The 23,635-nt window shown below is 44.5% G+C and overlaps 1 protein-coding gene across 2 annotated transcripts; it reads right to left on the bottom strand.

The window, feature by feature from the left end:
- Window positions 1–343: 343 nt before the first annotated feature.
- On the bottom strand, window positions 344–4,446 carry LOC118210866 (aquaporin-4-like). Of its 2 annotated transcripts, none has more exons than XM_035387332.1 (5): window positions 4,133–4,446; window positions 2,777–3,191; window positions 2,307–2,471; window positions 2,051–2,131; window positions 344–1,647 (listed from the first exon to the last, which is right to left on the bottom strand). In XM_035387332.1, exons 2-5 carry the CDS (start codon window positions 3,158–3,160, stop codon window positions 1,279–1,281), a joined length of 999 nt encoding a protein of 332 aa, XP_035243223.1. In that variant the 5' UTR covers window positions 3,161–3,191; window positions 4,133–4,446; the 3' UTR covers window positions 344–1,278. The 2 variants fall into 2 exon arrangements, with proteins under 2 accessions (XP_035243223.1, XP_035243225.1); XM_035387334.1 differs by lacking the exon at window positions 4,133–4,446 and adding an exon at window positions 3,707–3,766.
- Between the last annotated feature and the right edge of the window lie 19,189 nt (window positions 4,447–23,635).

The raw sequence follows: 23,635 nt of genomic DNA, 5'->3' as shown, positions 1-23,635 counted from the left end.
GGTGAGAGGACACAGCCCTGCGCACGGAGCCAGGATCACAGCAGAGCATCTTTACGGGGCCCCTCGCCCAGGCGGAGGGGAATGGGAAAGTATTCGGTAAACAGCCCAGGTCAAAGAAACATTTCTCTGCCTTTAATACAACTGTTTACATATATTTTTAACAGCGTTTGCTTCAGAGTATGTTCAATAGGTTATGTTTATAAGCAACGCTTCCAAGTATGATGTCCATGATGTACATTTCTCGACACGAAGTGCAAAAGTGTGATTTCTCGGTACGGTCCATTTGTGAGCGACAGCTGACTTTTGGCAAACTTGTTTTGTGATATTATTTTTATTAGGATAAACCAAATATATATACACAGACCAGTTGGAGTTTTAGAAGACTAAAAACACAAAAATAAACATCAAACACAAGACAGGATAACAAAACGTTTGGTGAACTTTTGGCAGTCACTCAAGAGCCCCTAGCTGCCATTTATGGCAAGCAGACTCTCAAAACCATGTTTCCTGGTTAACATGCAAAATTGAAGTGTTATTTAGCTTCTGATGCTTCTATTCAACTGATAATGGCTTGCCATATTTATTGCAGCAACACCCAACCAAGAATGAATAATTTAATTTCACCTGTGTCATAGCCGACAAATATTGGAAGAGTCTGTTGAAATTAACTAGTAAACTGAAAAACTACTGTTTTGTGTAACCACGCAAAATAGTAGGTCTTCAATTAAATCTAATGGACACATTTTAGCGATACTTTCTAAGTAGCTAAGTAACGATATAACATTGAACACTGTAGTACTATTAATGTTGGGGACATGCAGTTGAATGTGCCATAACATTGACATAATGCTAAAGCAAAATTGCTGCTATGATATAACCAAAGGGTGTCAATGTGGTCAAGTTGCTACATAATAATACAATGTAACAAATTATTTCACAGTTCTAAGTATGTATGCCATTTTAAAAACAACTACTTAAGAATCATTTACTGCTTTACTGTGGTACTCATCTACATGGCTCGTGTTTCTCTAGTAATCAAGCCATAACAAGCACATGTGCAGCTAATGCATTGAAAGTAAGTATGCAATTTTGTGTACAAAATCCAGTTTTACAATACAGCCAGTGAGGAAATAATAAATAATAGAAAAACTAACTATTTAGTAGTTTAGTAAACAACTGTAAACTATTGACAAACATTTAGTAAATTATTTAGCAAACTATTGACATTCAGGAAAATGGTTCAATTGAATGTAGATTTCTATCTGTATTGACATTAGTTCAGAATTTTAATTTGATGTCATACTGGGGGTAGTCAATCGAGTCGGTCTTTTCCGCCTTCTCTGTGTCAGGGGGACAGACGCGCACGGGCTCAGCGGGTTCGGTCTTCTCGTCGATAGTGCTGAAGGGCTTGGCTTCGGCGATCTCCGCCTTGTCCATGTGGAAGGCCCTCAGAGACTCCAGCCATCCGACCCTCGGGCTACTGTCCAGGTCGGGGATGTGGAAAGACTCCGTCTCCTCCCGCTTCTCCGCGGCGTCCTTGGAGAACTCTCCCAGGACACACTCCTTGAACTCCAGGTGGGGGTGGCACAGGTACTTGTACATGATGGCGGCGATGAGTGCGCCCGTGATGGGGCCCACCCAGTACACCTGCAGCACATAGAACATGTTACTGTCCCTTAGTCTAGGGAGATCAAATGCATTCAGGTCTATGACTCATTTTATCCATAACTTATTTTCTATGGCCTTACAAAACCCACTGGGGTTAATACTTATACACTTTAAAGTTTATAATAACGGAAATAAAAATACCTGGCAGAAGCACAGATCATGTTGTACATGAACGCATAAGGACTTGCAAGCCATTTTAACATCAAATGGATCAAATCAAAATACTTCCTTCTGATATTCTTGTCATTAAAGTGATGCACAAAGGGACAATGCCCATTATCTTTACCATTCATTTCACCACTCAACCCACTTGCTCAGAGGTTAGGACGCAAAAAAGTTACAGGCCTGGTTAAGTGCCTAAACTTAATGCCAGTAGTCTTACCCAGTGGTATTCCCAGTTCCAGGCCATAATCGCAGGCCCAAGAGAGCGAGCTGGGTTCATACTGGCTCCAGTGTAAGGCACCTGATGCAGCACACGGTACACAAGAGGCATGACACAGGAATGCAGTCAGATGAAGTGGTCAGGGCTTACATCTACGTACTTTCATACAAAAGCAAAGATACCCTGTTACACTGCTTTCCTTTAAATAGCAAGAGAGAACTGAAAGAAACTGACAGTCAGTGAATACGGGACTCACTGCAAACAGGTGCCCGATGGCCACTGCAAAGCCAATGGCCAGAGCGGCACAGCCCTGGAGCTCGCTGTGCCGGGGGTCACAGGTGGCGAACACGGTAAAGACCAGCTGGAACGTGATCAGCAGCTCCACTGCAATGCCCTGCAGCAGTGAGATGCTGGCGCTGAGCTGTGGAAAAACACACTGGCGTTACTCACAAGTTATGGAACAGCAACACCATAACCTCCTGAGTACTGGATCCGGTTGAGGCATGTCCAAAATATATCTGAAATTAAATTCCTCAAAGGCTGTTACAGAAAAATGAATTGACAAAAAATGAGTTGGTAATAAAAGGAAACTTGATGAACATGCAGTATCTAGTGACAGACTGATCAAAACCTTAACATATAATCTCCACAAACACATTGTTCAGTCCAAGCATTCATGTGTTGTTAATTGAACATTAAGATGGAGCAATTATCCCCTTATCTTACCTCAGTAGCTCCAAAGGGCCCTCCCGCAGCTTTGGGCGTCACCACGTACAAGATGGCGGTGCCCGCGGTGGCTCCGAGGCACTGAGCAGCCATGTAGAAGAAGGCTTTGTCCACGTTCATTTTGCGGGAGAAGACCATGGCCACGGTCACCGCGGGGTTGATGTGAGCTCCGCTGATGTGGCTGAAGCAGTAGACCATGGTGGTGACGCTCAGGCCGAAGCAGAGCGAGATCAGGAGCAGGGTGGACGACTGCGGCTCCTCTTCTGGCTCCGCCCACTTCGTCGAACTCAGACCGAGCAGCACGAAGATTAGAGTTGCCACAAACTCTCCAGCAATCGCCCTCAGGAAACGCTTGGTCAGGACCTCCCGGAATGCAAACATCATGCTCTTGCGCTCAAAAACTTGCTGCCACCACCTGACAAATGGCAGTGTTAAATGAGGTTAATGCACTCTTATGAAAGTCATATGACAGTGTATGAAATATAGGGTAAATATAAATATTGCACTACATGCCATAAATAAAATGTGAATGACTGAAGTTGCCATGTTCATTATAACAGCCATATTGGATGTAGGCCTATACACTTGGCTGTAGTTTTATTATAGGGATACAGTTCTGCAGGATTTCATATAGCCTATCGTGTACTACTAGATCCAAGGAACATACTAAATGTTTTCAGAATCACTGAATGTACTTTATCTTTTTCATATCAAAATTACTTTTCCATACTTTTACAACGTTATACTTTGAACAAAGGCATACTTATCCCTGTATACTAAATTTTAAAATGTTAGTCTAGACTGGAATAACGAATACAATGCAGCTGCCATGACTTCCAATGTTCATCTAACGTCGATATTACTTTTAAAAATAGCTATTACCATTAGGCTATGTATAGCCTATTTAGAGGTTAGATAACTTAACATTACCGAAACGATTGATTTCCAGCAAGCTAGAAATCAGTCTAGCTACTTGTTGGATGGACAAACTATACTCCGCTCTTTGGCAAATAAATCGCAATTGAATAGCATGAAATTAATTTTATAGCTAAGCTGAAACAAAACTGATGGAAACGTTAGCTAGCCAACTCATTGACATCTTTACCGTTGGCTATCTAACGTTGCGTTAAAACAGGTAGACTTTAGCTATCTAAGGCTAAAGCTAGCGGGGTAGGTAAGCTAATTTTTCTCAGCAGCAAAATAACAACACATAATATACAAATATATTAAAATACATACAAATAAAACGTTGAAATTACAATTATGTCTTAGCTGTCGGAACTAGCAGCACAATGTTCAATACTGACGTATTACCAAAGTAAACATCTTTATAATTAGTTAAAGGGAGATTGCCACCTGCTTTGAATCCGGTACTTTGTTGACGTTTAAAAAAGTGCCGTTTGCTTCTTAAAAAATCCCTCGCGAGTTTAACCGGTGATTCTAGAACAACGTTCAACAGGATAAAGTTGCACATCACCACTTAATGACGTTAATTCAACTCTTAACGAGTCCAATAGGTATGCATTCTGGTCTATTTAGGTAGCCCGAGGCTCTAGGGCCTGGAGGGAAAAAGTCAACTGTAAAATCATTCCATAGACTTCGGAACCACTGTTTTGACAAAATTTTGTTTGTCTAAGTAACTTTTATTATTTCAGCAATGCCTTTAATAAATTCAAGATATACAACATATTACACATTTGATTGCTTTCATACCATTCGTTAAAATGTGTGTACTGTAGGCTACATACACCTTATGCATAAGGCTACCTTTTAAAAAGCCTGAAATTGGCTGTTTAATTTAAAATCATGTTAACTTTCCATTTGCAAAATAGGTCCTCAGCTAACCTCTTGGAATTCATCCAGTTTTTAATGTCTTGCTGCACACACATCCACACCCTGACCCTAGTTACCAGGATCAGTCTTTATGCTTCGAAGGTTGAGACAATGAATAGGAGAGATGGGGTTAATTTCAGTCCAGGATTCAGTAAATGAATGGAAATTGAATTCATTAATTGACAAATGACTGTACAACATTATGGGAATTTTTAAATTTATGTGTATGAATTTCAAATAATTCCCCGATTTAGAAGGGAATTCACCCCAAAAGATGAACAGCTGCCAAGCATCTATTCCGTATGGCACAGCTGACCCTGTTCATCCTGGCTGTTCATTTCTACAAAATGTAAAAATTTCAAGGAAATATGACAGCCAAACTCATTTTTAATCGCACAGCACAATTTCTGTGTAAAATCAACTCTGGTGGATGACATTTTACACTGAGAGTAGCCTACCTTTTAGCTAGTGTGGACTCCAACTCTTAGTTGGATTGACACTGAATATGTAACAGGCCCGGTCTCCAGATGGGATGCCCTGAGTGGCATGTGCAGTGAGGTGAAGAGATTAGGTCACAGAGCTCACGGGCCTCATCCTCAACCCGATCACACATGCACTTGTGCTTCATGCCCACTGCTTTCAGAAAAATACTGAAGCTGAAGCATATAATAGGCCCTGTCTTTAAAGCCCCCTTGGTATATATACTCAGAAATTTCATAATGGCTTTTGTGAATTAAAAGCACTACATTTTGGCACTTGGAATGCATCAGTAAAGGAGGTTTTTTTTTGATATAGCTGCTGCAGAACAAAACTGGTCTTGGTGGTGCTAAAAATGATAATGTAGTGATCACATTTAATCCTGTCAGCTTATAAGTAGGTGGAGTTAGCCGCCAGGCTGGCTCTTATGTGTGATGCAAAGCACAAGCAGGAGTATGTTTAGTTTAAGAGGAGGCCATTGAAACATATGCAATTCCTGCCAGTAATCGACCAGGGCTTCTCTTTAAATGGGACGTTAAAGAGAGGGAGAGGGTAAGTCTGCGAAGGGAAGGAGAGTTGGAAGAGGAAACCGAGAGAGGGGGAAAAGATGGAGCAAGAGGAAGGGGAGCAGGAGGCAGGGCAGTGTGTTGCTGAACCCTTGGCACTTTGGTAGGGGCCTGTGTATCGCAGCGGATGTGTTAACAGTTTCAGGCTCAATGGAGGGAGAAATCCTCACAAAGGGAGGTGTGCAAATATTGTGGGAAATCCGTCCACCCTTTAATATTTCATGAGGCCCCCCCAATCTATTCATGGGACTGCATTCCTGCAGAGGGGCCCGCATTCAGGCCCACTCGGCCGGCTCAATGGGAAGGGCCTTAATTGAGTGCCCGCTCTTTCTTCCACCCTGGCGGATTGTTCTCTCCATGAAAGCCCCCTGGCCTCTTCATCCTCTTCTTCTCCTGGGGAGAGAGAGAGGAGAAAAGGGGGCTGTGTCTCACCGGGGAGGAAGGGGATGAGAGATAATAGCGGAGGAGTGGTGGAGTTGCGTGAGGCCCGGGCGGAGCCCAGCGCCGGTGAGGCTAATCCAGCCACCAGAATGGCTGTCCCTGTGTTCCCCTGTGTGACTTTCAAAATTAAAATGGAAAATTTCATTTGCAGCAACAAGCATTCCAGGGCATTTTGCAATAGGCAATTTGTGCATGAGCTTGTAGAACGGGTGAAAGTTTTAATTGTGTAAACGTGTATTTTCCACATAGTAATCCGTGATTGTAAACATCCTTCCGTCTCAGAAGAACAGGGGTGTATATGTCTGATTACCCATTGAGAGTTTGGGAGATGCAGTAACATTAGTGATCTCACTCAGGGTATGGCCTCTGGGTGAAGTACAATTGGACTCCCGGGTCGGTCCAGCTGCTGGGACTGGTCCTGATCACAGATTAAAGGTCATCCCTCTCTCCATAAGGGTCTGAAAGACCCCCATCCTCTGGCCCACCCCAGCTAAGCCCCTTTGGAAGACCCGTCCGACAGGTTTGACTCAGCTTAGGAGAGACAGCAAACCACTTATAGGAGAGAAAGGGAGAGAACCCCAAAACTATCACAGCTTAAAAATAAAATTTAGTCTTGAGTTACTAGATTTTCCACTTAATATACACAAGGCTGAGCTACTTGCCATCTTCAGAAAACGTCCCTTTTCGGGTAACATCCTGGGTCTTTTTACTTTGATTTCTTGCTGTGCTCCTGAAAAGCATAATCACCAAGCTTGTTTGTTTAGTTTGTATACTTGATCTTTTTCTTTATATACTGTACATAGGCCAATCTCATCATTACAATATCCTTTATCAATTACCCACTCTCACTGAATTGCATACTGCTACATAGCATAGCTAAAATGCCACTTCTTTTCACCCTAGTTCACCAGTTGAGCTGTAAAATCCTTATGTTGGAGGACTACTCTCCATGCACAGCTGTTGCAGGCAGACTACAGGCACACAATCAACTAGAGGTGTCATTCTTGCATGGTAATATGGGGTAACCCCACCAACTGAAACCATCTCTATCTATTAATATACAGCAAGTACAGGGCTACGAGAGCCCAGCCGTGACTGATGTCTTTTTCTGTAGGATTAGGATGAGAATATAGGCCAAAACTACACCAGGAAAGCCATTATGAGGGAGGTCAAATACAAAGTTAACACAAACTCCTTCCATCGTGAAGATGTTAGCTGTTTTCCATACTGACACAGCAAAAATATTTTAGCCCCAACTCCCGAACAAAACGTGTTTGCTGTTGTTAGAGTGAATCTTTAGTGATATCTGAGTTGGGCTGGCCAAATAATGTGCCTATAAATTCATTCTTAAGTGGCAGCATTCATCCCAAAAATATTTATACCCTCACAACCAAAGGTGGGAGTCACTTGGACAAACTCTAAGGAGGTTCATCTCCTCTAAGTCACAAAGGGCCTGAGTGTGCCACAGCCTATTCCTGCGCTGAACTCTGACCCCAAAAGGTCGTGGGGTAACATTTGTCCCGTGGTAATTGGACAGAAGGGGCCCTTTCGCTCTTCATTTAACCCTTTCTGGCAGTCTCCTTTCTTCCTCCCACCGTCACAATGGCCCTGGGCCTGACCCAGTTGTTCCTGGGCTATCCCTCCACCCCGCCCACCCACCCACCCCACCCCCACAACCAGGCCTTTGGAAGCTGGAGAAAAGCTGGAGTGTGCTGGTCTTGGTCCACAAAGCTGGGGTTAGTGACCCCCCCCCCCACACCCCCAGGCTCTGGGTTTTATTCCAGGGTTGGCTGCAGCCCTCTCCTGTGGCTGGTTATGGCTCCAGACACACCGTGGAATGGGGGTTGAAACACTTGTTGAAGGGTGATTCCTCTTCTGGCTGTCTGTCCTCCTGATCTGTTTTATTTATGTGCGTGTTAACGTGGGACAGGATGGGAGCAGCAGTCTGCTGCAGGGATGGCTCTGCGCTGTCAGTCTGCACACCCTATGAAGAATGAGATACACGGCAACAGGAAATGAATCAAAGGCAGGGGTGGTGCGCACAGGTCGCTAATGCAGCATTTGCACACTGCTGCTAACCTTTTTTTGGAACAGAGAAAATGAATAAATAAAATTGAAAGGCCCAGAAGCATTTTCATCTTGAGTTGTTCAAATAAGATTTATTCATTTGTTCTGTGTAAACAATCGGAATCTGTGTAAAGAAGCCCACAGACACTTTCTTTCAAATGCAGTCCTTTGAACCATATTATCATATGTAACTATAATTAGAGATAGAAAGTGGTGAAATGTGGATGGATAATAGATTGACTGATTGATTATGACATAAATCATTCAGTGTTTCACTATATTTATCTACCTGTATGAGTATGATGTACAAACGCAACAAAGTTTACTGGCATCTGTACTGCGCCCAACTTTGCCCTTCTGATGTTTTCCAGAGATAACGGACCACTACCAGCAAAACCTGTAGCCATGGCGACGGTGGCCACATGTCCTAGCGGGGTCCAGATGCCGACCATGCTGTCCTGCTGGAGGAGCCGGCCGTGCCCAGCGCTCTACCATATGGGGTGAAAGAGGGGAGCTCTCCTGGAGCTGCTGTGCAATATTGGGGGGCAGATGTGCATTGTCCCGGCCAGTCCCTCCACGCCCCCTTAATGACTCGTGACAGCATTGTACAGTATTGTCGGCAGCCCTTCTGCCCTCTTCTGTCCCCTCTAAAAAAAAAGTGACAAAAGAAGGGCTCCCAGCTCCCCCACCTCAAACCCTTTCTCTGTGAGAAGCTCATTTCAGCACTGTTCTTTTCCATTCTTTTTGTTGTGTTTTGTTTTCCTCCCTTTTTGAATTCTCGCCATTTTCTTAACTGTCCTTTTGGGTGACGGCCTAATTGTGAGAGGACAATTAAGCTGCCTTAGCCCCTTTCAGTCCTGTTTTTTAGTGTTTTTGTATTGGCCTAAATTGCACCCATGGTGCTTCTGTGAGAGCATAATCCCAGGAAACGTGTCCCGAGACAAGTGTTTTTTTGGAGGGTGTTGGTGTACTGTACGCAAGTTTTAAAATGGTTATAGACATTCTCCTGAAAGCATATAATTGACACCAAGTAGCACTTAGCTTAAAGCTGTATGCTTGTATATTTGTCTGAGGTAAACCAGTGATAATTGTCTGTCAAGGGTTCATCCTGTTTCTATTGAGTGTCCCAGGATATTCTCTATCAACAGTATTATTCCTACAATTCAGAGCAGACATTAGCCCCCTAAACTACAAAAAATGTCAAATTATTGCATAATATCATGAGATATTCACGTATATGTATTATGAAATTGCATCTCAATTACTGTTACACTTTGCTTCCTAATGAAGTTTAGAATGTGTAGCCCCCTACACACAGTAAAAATAAGTGGTCAAATTATACTGTCAAATATATCTGTGTGTGAAATGACACTTCGACCCCCTTGATTGAATCCAACTGAATTGACTCTATGGCTTGAGAAAGTGTGATTTGTGGCCCACAAGGTGTAATCCATGCTTTAAAAAGCAGCAGACTTGTATCCCCATAAACCTGTCTTCTGCTATGAGAAAAGTGAAATACATCCCCTTTAATAGACAGCTCAATCTGACAGCTGTGAGCCCTAGATGTGCTGTCGACATGCTTTCGACTTTGTTTCTTTTTGTGTCTTCTGTGTCACAGATGTGACCCCGTCACCACTTCCTGTCCACTCATATGTGCCATTATTCCTTTCTTCCTCCCTCTTCCGCCCCATTTCTCCTGCCTTCTGGCCAACAATCCCCCCCCCCCACCACCACACACGCAGAACATGGCCAACTGTCTGGGATAAGTTCTGACAAAAACCCCACCCAGCTCCTAGCTCCTCCTCTTCCTGTACCCTTGCCATCCAGCAACTCATTCAGCATCCCTCTCTATTCTGAAGACTCCTACAGCTTAAGGTGGTTGCATCACAAAAAAGTGGTCAGTGGTTTACACTAATGGTGAACACAGACATAACAGGAAGCTGAACTGTTAAATTCAGACACAGACTGTAACACAAACAGTGAGGCACACCCATAGGACATACACTGCATGCACACAGTGATACACGCACACACACACAAAGCCATACTGTACACAGTGAGCCACACAGACAGACAAACTTTCTGAGACATTCCAGAATGAGGGGTGTGCCTTCAGTTTGTCAGCCAGTATGAAATGCAACACACTTACTGAAAACCCTCAGTTCAGAAATATATTTTCATCAGCAGGTACAACAATATATCACATATTTTTTTTGCCTAGTGAAAAAACAAATACATTCAAATGTTTTTGATGAATGTTTGATAAATAATAGGATCAAAACTCCAGAAGAACTGAAGATTTTAAGACACTACTTTGAAAAAACTTGACTGGCAGCGATGCAGATAAGATTACTACTCTCCCAGTCTCAGAACACAGATCACAGCAGCTGCCTTGCACCAGAGTGAACTGTAAATTCCCTGTTGTCCCTAAGCGAACCCTCTCAGTGGCACGGTGACATGGAAACAGTGCAGGACACTGGGGGTGTTAATGAGAGGGGGGACGGGTGGGCCTCTCATTACCTTAATGTGTCCCTCCCTCACTTTGTGCCCCCCAACTTTCTGCCAGCGTCAAACAAGCCTCTCAGATGCAAATTACGCATTTCTGATTGTTCCGGCAAATGACAATTAATTGATTTTCATTCAGGTCCCTTGTCAGCTCCCCCTTTTCACACTTCTCATTCATTTTCAGTTCAAACCTGGCCTCTCGACAATGCTCACCGCAGACCCCCCCCCCCCTCCTCCAACACACACTCACACACACATCACACACATTCTAACACACATGGAAGTGTACTCGCCATGAGGGGGGGGGTGAATGGCTTTCACCTCAAAGGAACATAAGAACCGGAGAAAGCAATCGGTCTTGACACAGAAATATCTGCATTCTGCCGCCCCCTCCTCCTCTGAACGGCCAAGGAGCCCCTCTTTCATCATCACGGGCCTTTCACTGAGAGCGACATCTGCATCTCGGCTCCGCGTTGTTTTTCCCCTCCCGCTCCGTAAACTCCCTGAACCCCGGTCACTTGCGCCACCTCCGCGCCATCGGCGAGAGCGCCACGCTGGGGGAGCAATGCCCGTTTAAATGCCAAAACAACAACGGGCAAGTAGAGGAATGCCTGCATGTGATGTGGGCTGGCTTTCACACGTATTAAAAATGTCTGTTAACCTGACGTTAGGAAGGCTTCAGCTCTTAACTTTACAACAATATTTTAAAACATGCAAGTGGGAAAATCCTCAACAGTCATTGTTTGGGAAGCTTGCTTTACCAATTGTATTTTAAATGCACATTTTTTTGCACAAGCCATGAAAATAATGCATGGAATCAGTAGGATATAAGCAGGACAGATATAAGCTGTCAGGTGCACATTGCACAATGCATTACAAGCTACCTCAGCACGCTTCTGATTTTTGAAAACCAATTGGGAAGCAGGAGCTGGTGAAAAATGGGGTGGAGGAGGCGGGTGATTAAGGATGAGGTAGTGATTGACAGAGAATGGTGATGTCAGTGTTGCCGGCCAGTGAAGCAATTGTCCTGGGTCCTGTGGATCGAAGCAAGGGTCAGTATGGCAGACCATCTTCTCAAGTGAGTCTCAGACTACTTTTGTGAAGCTCAGAGAATACTGATTATACACATATCACACCAGGTGCTGGGCAAGAACAGCAGAAACAATTTTTGTGGTGAATATATGGGGGTGTTGGACCAAACAAAGATTCTACGTGGGGTTGAAACATTGGGCCTCATTCAGGAAATGCATACAATCACATTTGATCGTAAATTGTGTGTAAGAACGTTTCCAAGAACATCTCAGCATTCAAAGGGTAAAAGACATGCTGTGAATCCAGAGAGTAAAAGACATGCTTAACCTCTGTGAAACCATCTTCTGTGAAATATCTGTATCGCACATTTGGGATAACACACACAATTTTATTCATCTCGGATAAGCCAGTAGGCCAGGAAAATGTCACGTGATGCAGTGCACGCCTACAGCATGCTATTAGTGATCGCACATCCTCTCCTCTTTGGGTCAACTTGGACTGACCAAACATTGACACACGCATCCAGCGGAATGTTTCACGAAGCAAGATCACAGAGTTAGCAGCGTAACTGCGCAGATTGAAACTCAGAACAGCTCTTTTGACTTCAGTCCAGGTTCAGACTCTGGGTTTTACTCAGTGCAGTTCATCCAGCTAACTCAGTGATCTTGCTTCGTGAAACAGGGCCCAGAGCTTCATATGCCGAAGGATCAAGGTGTGCTTAACTGTAAACAACACTTGCACATCCAGTAAAGGCACTTTCATTCTGAAAGACTCGCAAAACTCCATGCATAACCTTCTTTTAGAATGTTTTTGGAATTCCTTCATGATTACAGCCATACCATTAGACTGGGCAAAAATTCCAACACATGCCCCCCCCCCCCCGCCTCGATTTTAACCCTCCAGGGGGTAGGGTGCATAAGAGGTCTAAAACGCAAAAAATTAGCTGTCCCTCTTGCGAGATGAAAACGGCTCCCAGCCGGAGACCTCCCAGCCAGACCATCTCGGCTTGTTTTGATAGCCGTTCGGCTCCATTCAGATGACAGATACCTCTTCACAGTGGCATGGGCCCGAGCGTGAAACACAATGTGTCTTCCCCATTTACCCTAACATCTAAACCCTTCCTGCTCGCACACACACACACACACACACAAAAACCCCACAACTCAAAAAACCTTGAAAACAAATCAAAGGACAAAACCCAAGAAGTTTTGCTTTAAATGAATGGAAGCGGGGGCAAAAGGGGGGGGGGGGGTGACAGTGGGAGACAATGAAAGGGAAGAGGCCCGTTTGCAAGGGTCTCCTTGGCGTGTGAGCGTCCCCTCCTCGTGTGAGCTCATCTGGGGCTCCCTTGCGCCCGGTCCGTGTCAATTGTGACACACAGGCCCGAGGAGAAGAGGCCTCCCCCTCCACGGCCACAAGGATCAATTGAGCTCCTGACAACGGTCACACTGCATGGGGATGCCGCTTGCACAGAGAGGCCCTTCCAAGAGCTCCATTCCCCCCCCCCATCTGTCAGGGGCTTCACGGCACATTGTGTGGGTGTGTGAATGTGAATGTGTGTGGGTGTGTGTGTGGGTGTGAGTGTACGGAAGGGGGAAGAGGAAAAGGACGTTAATCACGATTTGGAGGCTCAGAAGGAGGGGGTCCGTGAGGTAGGGGGGAGCGTGGGAGGAAAGCTCATTCATTATGATATTCCCCTTTTTTTCAGAATCTATTAGCACTGCTTTTTGTCAGGACAGTTTGTATGGAAGATATTCCATAATTAGAGGAGGGAAAGGAAGAGGTGAGAAGATGGAGGGAGGGAGGAATGGAGATGGGTGCAGAGAAAGAGAAAGAAAAAGGTCCGTTATTTTAAAACCCCATAGCAATCTCAGTGTTTCTTAGTTGGGGTTTCGTACCTGCAATGCTCTCTTTGGCCATTGCTGGTGTATGCATTTATAATAGAGAAACAGAACTGTCCTTTGATTTGTTCCTTCCTTGATTAGGCGTTCTGCTTGCACCCTGGATCCTCTGTTGAGCCGAGCATTCAGAGGGAAAGCTCTGGGCTTATCAGTTCCTGAACCTGAACCGTCTCCCCCTCCTTGTCAATCAGTGCGCTGGAAAGGGGGTTCCTGGCAGCCACCCAGCACAATGAGAAGAGTGGCAACCTCTGACCTCTTTTGTGACCCTCTCTGTTCTTGGGTTTAGGGGCCAGGGCAGCAGTGGATAAACCTCTAGTGAATCGGTGAATGGGGCGCACTTGTTAAACAGGTCTGTTTTTTCCTCTTTCCTTTTTTCACCCCTCAAAGTGAAGTCCAAAAAAGAGCTGGGTGGCAGTTTTGATTGGCCAGTTCAAAATGTGTGATTCCAGGACAGGCAAACCAGCTGAACAAAGCATAGCTGTGATGAGGGGAAAGGATACTGGCTGGGAAAAAGAGCTGGCCTGCGGTAATAACAAAATTATAATTTAAAAGAAAACTGAAGTAAACTGTAAATGCATTTTAAAATTGAGCTTAACATAACACTGAGAGGAACAGTCCAAACAATATGCAACTAAACTGTTACATACATTCATCTTATTTTGCATCACTGCAAAGACGAGGTGCATAGCTAACGCCATTTCCACTTGTGCTTAAAGCCGTCTATTGTCATCTGTTCATGTTCCACCGGTCTTCCCTGCAGATCTTTTCCGCGTATGCCCGGTCTACTGCCAGCCTATGCTACCAGCCAATTAAAGTATATGGAATTCTTCCTTTCCGCTTATCAGAGGTTAACGATAATACTGAATTCGTGACGTGTTTTTCATATTTATTGGTCACTTTTCTTTTGGCCATTAGCTGTAGGCCTACCCCCAGTTTCATAAGCGGCGATACCTCCAGGATAAATCAGCGACTAATAACGCTAGATGGCCCCCCTCCGCAATCGAACTCCTTTCAAATATTCGCAAAACTGTTATTTATAGTCTAAACGTCCGCATATGCACGCTCTATGTGCTACATTTCACACCACTTGAGTGCGCTGTTGGGGGAGCCTGATATATTTCATAATAGCAGAACATTTCCGCACGCTTATTTCGGGTATTTTACATTCAAACAAACATGCAACAGTTGCCTTCCAAGAAAATGAATCCAGGCAAATATTCACCGGCAGATGGTGCACTAGTGTCGGTCGTCCCACAATAGTGCCGACAGGAGACCTGGGGGTAGTGGTGGTGCTGAGGAATGTCGTTAAGTAAAGGAATACAATAGTGATACTATGCAATATATAAAATTGATAATTGTGTCTGTGCGGTTTTATCATTCCAAACTCTTTACATAAGCCTTATATTGATGCAACTGAACTGGGTTCCCTTAAAACAAATTAACCATGCCTTGCGAAATGTAAACGAGTATGTTTTAAGTTTATTCTAGCGCAAAATGCAGCAGAGAAACTCCAGCCCCTCACAGCTGTCGAACATTCCAAAACAATTCGCTCATTAAAGCTGATTTGTGGCAGCTTATTCCAAGCGCTCGCGCTCATTATGCATTATCAGCCACCGAACACAGGTGCGTCGCTCTGAGGCATCGCGCAAGCTACTACATGACTTCTCGGCATCCGCGGTCTTTAATCAAGAAGCTGCTGATAAGCCATTCGAAGTGTAATAGTAAAATTCCCAGTGACGTGCTCTAGCTAGAATATGAATGATCTTCCAACCAATATCCTACCACGCGTAATGTAAATACATGTAGTCTATGACGACCCGGTTGGTAAAACAAAAGTGGAACGTAGGCTATGATCTTTCAGATTTATACACAAAATATCCTATATTTCGGACTCTAGTATTACTGCTTTTATATACGACTGTAAATGTGAACGAAAAGTTTGTCTAAATGTGATTGCAAACTAGGTAATGGTGAACGTGTGCTTATTTCTAATGCATTAGTTTAGCATATATAGTACTACACTGTACAAGCATATGTTTTATACAGTGTTATTTATTTATACAGAATTAGTGTTTGGTATACAGTAAAGATTTGTATTTTTATTTATTCATGGGGCGGGGGGGAAATAGGGCTAGGAATAGGGCCTGGTGTCTGCTGTTGTTGCTAAATTGAAAAACTAATGACATGCAGGAATTCTATCTGGTTGGCTCAGTACCTTCTCTCTGGATGGCTATGAGGGTAATAATTTAAGATGTTAACTTAGGACAAAGATGACTGAGGGGACGGGGGCTGGGAAAGGTAATCAAAAAGTGGTTTAAATCAGCCGAAATGTGACAGGCTTGCTGGGGGCTCGGTGGCCAATTAATCCACCCTGTCATCTCCTCTCGTCTGTCCACCAAAGAAAGTGGCAGTCTTCAGACTCAGCAGTCCCTTCCTGGAGCGTCGGTTGGGGGGCATGGCATAATATCTGTGTCCGCTGAGTGGATCTCGCCTATTTTTCCATAGCATGAGAGCCATAAAAGTCTTGTTTCTATTGTCCGGGATCTCATTTTGGGCCATTGTTCCCCAGGATCGGCACACCAGAAGCCAATAAGTGCAACATGGTCTCCCATCGAGCGTCGGTCTAGCATTCCTGGCATTTCTAGTCGTCTGTCCCTCGTGACATTTGGGGGCAATGATGTTGGTCGGTGGCAACAATGTGTTGTTTTGAGAGATTTCTTTGAGTAGGGGTAAGGATGAAACCTAGATCAACAGGTGCTATTGCTGTTTATATCCATATTTTTGGACAGCAAAGAATGAATGTACTGAGAAGTTGCCAGTGGCCAAAAAACTGAATATTTTCAATTGAGATTAGTAGTGATGAACACACATTTTTCCTAATACATTGTCAATAGTTTACAATTCCAAAAACAATGATAATATAACAAGGAGTACTATCGGAATATTTAAATCTGGAAATTGACACTCTTTGTTTACATTAGATGTGTGTAAGATGTTACATATTTTGTAACATAGATTATTAGTTTAAAATGACAAATTATCTGGGTTCATAAAACGCAGAAGGGAAGACAATAGAAAACAACAATTCCATCAGTGTTTTTTCTGTAATTTTAAAAGCATCGTCCATACTAATGTACCATAATATCACTAAATAATGAAAGATGGTGTACTCAGGGAAACTGCTTGTATTGTTTGCTCATATTTTTCTCGAAACCACTGCGCCCAGTATCGGTCAAACTGAGTGCACGGGTCTATTAGGGTCCCGGTGCCATTGTTCAGTTTCCAGCTCTGTCGTCTCGTTCCCAGCTCCAGACACAGTGCACCTCACCAGGGGCACGTCCTTTCATCTTTCAGCTTCTTTCCTGTTACAGCTTTTTGGACTCGATGGCTAACTGAGCGGTGAGCGGCGGGGAGAGTTACAGTGAATGCCTTTCGCCGCTCACGGGGCTGGAGACTGGCCCTGACGCACGGCTCGGCTCCACCGGCTCCATCGGCTCCACCGGCTCCACCGTCTCCGTAATCAGCGCCTCCAGCAGGGGAGCCCCTGCTTTATTACCCAGCTGCCCACTTTCCCAGGAAGGTAACCAGGGGCTTCCACCCCTGCACCTCAATATGCCGGGGAAACCACACATTCCACAGTCGTCATTATTTTGCTTTATTTCTTTAATTAAATACCCCATGCAGGCAGAGGTGAGCATTTTTTTTTCCCGTCTAGAAAGTAAAAAAAAAAAAAAAAAGAAAGAGGCAGGAATCTTTCCTCATTAATCGGAGGATGAGAAAGTGTTGAATATGCTTCATCTCCATAAATCTGTATTAAATTACAAATTTATATACTGTATGTGGTTTGTAAGATACAAACTAATGGAAAATCTCATTGGATAAGCTCTGAGCACTTTTTACGTTTTTGTGGCTTGCGATTACTATGATAGTGTGGTGGTTATTTAGTTATTGTAGTCCTTAAAGAAGGCTATAGTGAAAACACAAGTGTGTGTTTTTATGGCAGTCTAGCCGTTGCCAGCCACTTAAGTTTGGTGTCATTGGGTTAGGAGTTTGCATAAAGTAAGGCCAGTAGGCCTGCTGTGTTCTGTGTGTCAGTTCTGAGAAGACGGGTGGATTGTAGCAGCTAATCCTGAGCAATCTCCCTTGAATTTGGGTATCACAGAGGAAAAGGATGTTTCTGCAGTTCCAAGGCAAATACATTAAATAAATCTGTCTGACACAAATCTCATAATTACTAATTAAATCAGAAACTCATTGATTAAAAAAACTAAAGTTTAAGGCTTTTTAAGAGAAGGAGCAATGCAGTGTGGTAAACTCCAGTGTAGGTAGGACCACAGTGGCTGATAGCTCTTACTGGCTGTCATAAAGTAAGATGTTAAATGGATGAATTAAAGTCTCATCTTTTAGTGATTAGTGGCCCTAATCCCGTAAAGGGTGCATGAAGCCCCAATCACCCCCAGGGCGTTCCCCAGTCTTTTTCAGAACTGTGGGGGATCAGTACTGGTGATGAGCTTTGAGGAACTTTTCCACAATGTCACATTTCTCCTCGTGTACTTTGTCTGCCTGTGATCTTTTCCCCCTCACAAAAGACACGTTAATAACGATTAGCGATAACCGCGCGTGTTTTCTGGGCGTCTCCTGTGCTGCGTGTAGCGGTTTGGCTAAGCGCTGCGGATCCCTTACCTGGAGAGGGGGAGGGGGCAGGTAGCCCCGGGGGCTGCTGTTGATGGAGCGCTCGAGTGCACGGGGGGAGGGGGGTAGGGGGGTGGTGGCTTTTTTTGAAGAGGGGGCCGGTCGTGGGCTACGCTCCGTCAGACGGGAGGCTTTTTCTTCCCCTCAGGACGCGCGGTGCTCTCCCACTGGGGCCCAGATCAGCGCGGGGCCCTCCCACTGGGGCCCAGATCAGCGCGGGGCCCTCCCACAGGGGCCCAGATCAGTGCAGGGCCCTCGCCAGGTCTCTGCAGGAGAGGGGCCAGGATTAGTGCTTCAGAAAAGCCTAACCACCGGCATCTGCAGGCCTTTGTCTGGCTCAGCCCGCCCCTGATACGCCAAACGCACAGATCTTCATCTCTGCGGAGTGACGGTCACTTACAGGAGCGGGGGAAGAAACTAAGTAGACGGCTATGAATTTGGAGGCCATAGTTCGTGAATATTCAGTGTTTTCAAAATGTTGAATATTCATAATTGGAGAGAGCAGAGCTGGCTCTAGGCCCTAAACAAAACCGATTACAGATTGGGGGGGGGGGGGGGGGGGGTTAGTGGAACCGATAGTGGACTTTTTGAGGGGAGGGGGATACAACAGCTACTGCACAATTAAAATGTCTCTCAGAAAAAGAAAAAACACATTTAAAAGCTGAATTGAGTGGCCCACGGATGGTTTTGGCCCCGCAGCCAGCTCTGGGAGAGACGGGGCTTGAACCATCCTGAGAGGTTTCTGCTTGGAATGGGCCATTGCAAAAAGTATGCCAACAGCAGATGGATTGTATCTGGGCCAGGGACAAAACAGAGTACAAAAGATGTTAGAACTATTTGCAGACTTTTTCGCCAAAGAACTTCACATGGCTTCTATTCTCTTTGGTCCATCTTTATAAAAAATAATTTATAAATTAATGCACGTGGGAATTGAATGCAGAGCTGATTCTGGTGTGTGTGTGTGTGTGTGTGTGCTTGTGCGTGCGTGCGTGCATGCATGCGTGTGTGTGTGTGCTTGTGCATGCGTGTGTGCGTGCATGTGTGTGTGTGTGTGTGCGCAGGGGAAGAGGGAGGGGGAGGGGGGGCAGTTAAGGGAGTTATAAAAGGTGTCTTGTTGTGGCGTTGGGGGTAATTAAAATGATTGGGCTGAGTTGGCCAGAGTGCAGCGAGGCTCTTTATCTTGCAGGCCAGCTCCAGCCGCCAACATGTCACATCACTCCACAGATCAAGGGCTGTTCCCTGCCTGGCTCGCCCAGGCCCCCAGCCCCAGGCTCCAGGCCCCAGCCCCAGCCCCAGCCCCAGGCCCAGCACACTAATGAGTCCCCGCCAGCCTCCCCAGGGCCCGGCCTGGGCACATGTTTGGGGCGTCGGGGGTCAGGGACCCAGGGCAGGGGTGGGGGACAGAGATCACAGCTGGATCTGAGAAAGCACCTCGGTCGATCACACATTGTATTGTGACACTCCAATTTCCCCAAATGGATCCACACTACACAATATGAACTGTGATTTAGTATATGGCAAACATAATTAAATGGCCCCTTAAAAAAACAGCATGGCTGGCACTGATGTCATTAAGTGCAGCTAAGTTGCATTTTTATTTAACTCTTTATTTTTATTTTTTACAAGGCTAAGTGTGAATACCTCAATTAATAGATATGAAATATTTCAATTGTTTATTTCACACTTATTTAATTTTTTTTGCTTTTTCAACCTTTTTCTCTGCAATTTGGAATGTCCACTCATGGTCATGCAGCAACGCTCTTGCCCTCACTGATTCGAGAGAGCGCACACAAGCGTGATCTCTCCTCCGAAGAATGCGACGTCTAACTGCTGCTTCTGTCCGTACAATGTTGTAAAAGGGAGGCGGGGCTTCAGAAGACTGCGAATTCAATTTCGATTTGCTAAGAGCCGTGCTGCAGAGGGGATTTTATGTGAACAGCTATTGCTCAACGTGATGTTTTGTGGAAGTATTCGAGAAGTCTGATGGAAGTGGTTGGTCGTTGCCAAAGCGACTGGCCATGATGGAACGCGTCACATATGCATACTCCACGACGAGGCTCTCGGCCCTGCTTTGCATATTCCAGGTCCTGAGGATGTTCAGCAGAAGGGAAATGGCATCCCCGTCTCAACCGCCTCGCAATTCAAACGCTTCCATTTCCGCAGTAAACACCGGGCAGTTGCCTCCGGCAGTGACGTGTGCGGAAAGGGAAGGAGGTGACTAACATTTGCATTCGTACCACAGTGGCCCTTTGTCCCCCCCGGCTCTCAGGAGCCCATTGATCCGGTGGGGTACGCCGTGTTTTCCCGAAAACAAGTCGTCTCCTCCGAGTCTGTTTTGACCCAAAACACAGCGAGGTGACGGGGGGGGGGGGGGGGGGGAACCTCTGATGCCCCCCGCTCTCCTCAGAAGAGGGGCGGCCGCGTAAAAAAAAAAAAAGGAGGAAGCGCTGAGTCGCGACCCGCGATCCGAGCCGCGCAGGTGCCCGTCGTTAGCGCGACGTTGAAACCAAACTTCAAAGAGCCGAGGTGCTCCAGGAGTCGCTGCCTCGCCGGGCCCCCGAGGGCCGGGCTGGCGACACGAACAAGGGACACATTCTTCTCTGCTTCGCTTGAGCGCCTGACGATCCACATCACGGCCTTCCGCTTTACCCAGAGGTGTCCGATCTTATCCGAAAAAAGGGCTGAGATTGGACACCTCTGCTTGAAATGAAGCACTAAGCCACCAGATTCTACTTATCAAGGTTCTCGAAGGTCCGTGGCTAGTTGATTAGTTGAATTAGTGCTGTAGTGCTGGGCTAAAACATTAAACCTGCACCCGCACCAGCTCTTTTCAAATAAGATTGGATGCAGCTGGGTTAAACTATGGGTCAAACCTACATGAACATTTCCTCTTTAGTGGCAAGCCATCGTTTCAAAGACTTAAATCAATGCTGAGCCCTAGACATTGGAGTGGTCTGTGCAAAGGCCTAAGAGTGGAGAAAGAAAGGGGAGAAGAGATGTCCTCATTGGCCACAAGCGGCATCTCCACTGCCGTCTGGAGACCTGAGAATCTGAGAATTACAGGGTTCTATCTGCCATTCCTACAGTTCTGAGCTGTAAAATTCTTATCAGTTCATTGCTTTCAAAACTTGCTTAAAAACTGAGCTTTTAGAACTTGCTTAAAGACTGTAATTACACCCAGACTTTAAACTTTTTAACCCCGCACACATGCAAAGAATGATAAGTACAGCATTTATTTGTAAATGACTAATTTGGATAAAAAATGACACTAAGAGCCCAGTAATTCTCATGTCATGATCTTTTCTTGTGAAACTGTGATGACACTGACCAGGTGCAATTGCAATTAAGAACATCCATGCTACTTTCACTTTCACCAAATAATGGCAACACTGAAAACTTGAAAACAACTAACATTGAAAGAGTATTTCATCTTTGTCACTGAATAGACTACAGTGACAAAGTGAAAACGGCAACAACACTTTATTTATGGGTAGTACAGGTATGTTATTATATATTTATTTGTATTGATTCAGAGGTGTCTGTCTAAAACAGAGTGATTAACAGGTGAAAATGTTTCCATCTGAAATGTTGTGGTTTCCACTGAAATGTGAAAAGAACACTGTTTCCACAATAACAGTATATGTTAATCACATCCATAGGATAAGTGATGTGTGCTGTGCTAATGTTCTTTGAAACAAAAAGGTTACTTTCTTCAGTCTTTCAGAATTTCGTCAAAATGTTAAGTAGCATCCTAAGGTTATAGCCCATGTACTGTGTTTCTGGGAATGTGCTTTATATTGTACCTGTTAAGGGAGAAGTGATTTTGTAAAATGTGTGAATGACTGTTAGAACCACCATGGGCAAGGAGTGGTTTCCTTACTTTACTGCCATTTATGCATTACCCTTAGCAATGCAAACACTAGTGATAAGATCAGGAGTTGCAGTGCAGCAATTACCATAGAGGGGGAAAGTATAGTCCCAAGAGAAACAGCAACTTGTAAACTTTACCTATCGAACATTAAACTAAGTTACGCAAAAACAAAACTACCCATTAAATTCATTGGTAAATGAAAACTCAATGTTACAACATGTTGTTGGTGCAGGCAACCCAATTTGCAACCCTACAGTCACGCTAACTGCACTGGAGACAGACAGTGTTCTGAACATACTCAGGGAATGCACTCTGTGATGTCACAATGTCTGAGAATGGGCTAAAGTTCCCATCATCAGTGTGTGTCACTAGACAATCCCATTCTGCTGCAGAGGACCTTTCACCGCTGATTCTCCAGTGCATTGCCAGTGGCGACTGTCTCCAAACAAATCAGCTTCAGACATCATCAGTCTGGCCAGATGGGTTCAGGGTAGTGCTTCCCAAGAACCGTGGATTTTCCGGTTTGTTTTTGTGCGTCTTTTGTGCAGGAAAATGGCCCTTGTTTTTTTTTTTTTGAGCGCTGACAGTGTTGGTCTCCTGTGGTGATGGTCAGTCGGCTTGGGAGAGAAGGCCACTCATTCAGGCTCCCTGGCTATAAAAAGCTCTTTGTATTGAAAGCGATGGGGTCGCTCCTGGCCTCAGTCGGCCAATAAATGCTCACGTTATATACTTCTGTTGTTTTATTTGTGAATCCAAACAAAAGTACGGAGACATTTATTTATTCAAGAAGGAAGAAAAAAACATAAAGGGGCAATTTGCATTGATTTTGCTCCGCCACAAATGAAGTCATTTTTTAGTCATACGGAAATAGACAGCAGTGAATATTCAACTGCCAAAAACCCAAAAGGAACCAAAAAAAAAGATCAATGACACCTTTACAATGCCAAATAGGAGGAAATGGTCAAATTGTTTCTTTTATTTGATATTTGTTTAGATTTTTCTTCTTCTTTGTCCATAGATTTTCACATGGATGTGCCCATTTAAGACAATGATGGGAATTCAATTTCAGAGTCAGTCTTCTGAATATTTTAGTTTTGATGTCTACAATGAAGATGACCTTGAAAAGATGACTTTATAGACTAACAGAATTAGTGAAAAGCACAGGAAGGAGAGAGCATCAATAGATCTCCTTTCTTTGACTTGGTTTTCATCTTTTTATTTCACCAAACACCAGCCCTTCAGCATGAAGGAAATCCTGCCTCCCCTTCATAGGGTCTGTTTGGCAATTTTGACATGTTCATTATTGGCACAGAAGCCAGATTTTCAGATCTTCAGTCATTTGAATAACCTGTATGTTAAGTACAATTAGATTAATTTCACCAACAGAACATAGTGTTTAGAATTACAATTCTTAAAAATGTATTCCATAAATTTAAAAATTACTGCACACTTTACAAAAATAACAAAAAAAATC

The sequence above is a fragment of the Anguilla anguilla genome, chromosome 13, assembly GCF_013347855.1.
Source record: "Anguilla anguilla isolate fAngAng1 chromosome 13, fAngAng1.pri, whole genome shotgun sequence".
In the NCBI taxonomy this organism is placed as follows: Eukaryota; Metazoa; Chordata; class Actinopteri; order Anguilliformes; family Anguillidae; genus Anguilla; species Anguilla anguilla.
This window is presented reverse-complemented; position numbering and strand designations above follow the sequence as displayed.

Coding starts and splice junctions, on each gene's coding strand:
- LOC118210866 (XM_035387332.1), bottom strand. CDS start 3,160: ATGATGTTTGCATTCCGGGAGGTCCTGACCAAGCGTTTCCTGAGGGCG. Junction 2,472..2,776: donor GGCCCTTTGGAGCTACTGAG/GTAAGATAAGGG, acceptor GTTTTTCCACAG/CTCAGCGCCAGCATCTCACT. Junction 1,648..2,050: donor GGAACTGGGAATACCACTGG/GTAAGACTACTG, acceptor TATGTGCTGCAG/GTGTACTGGGTGGGCCCCAT.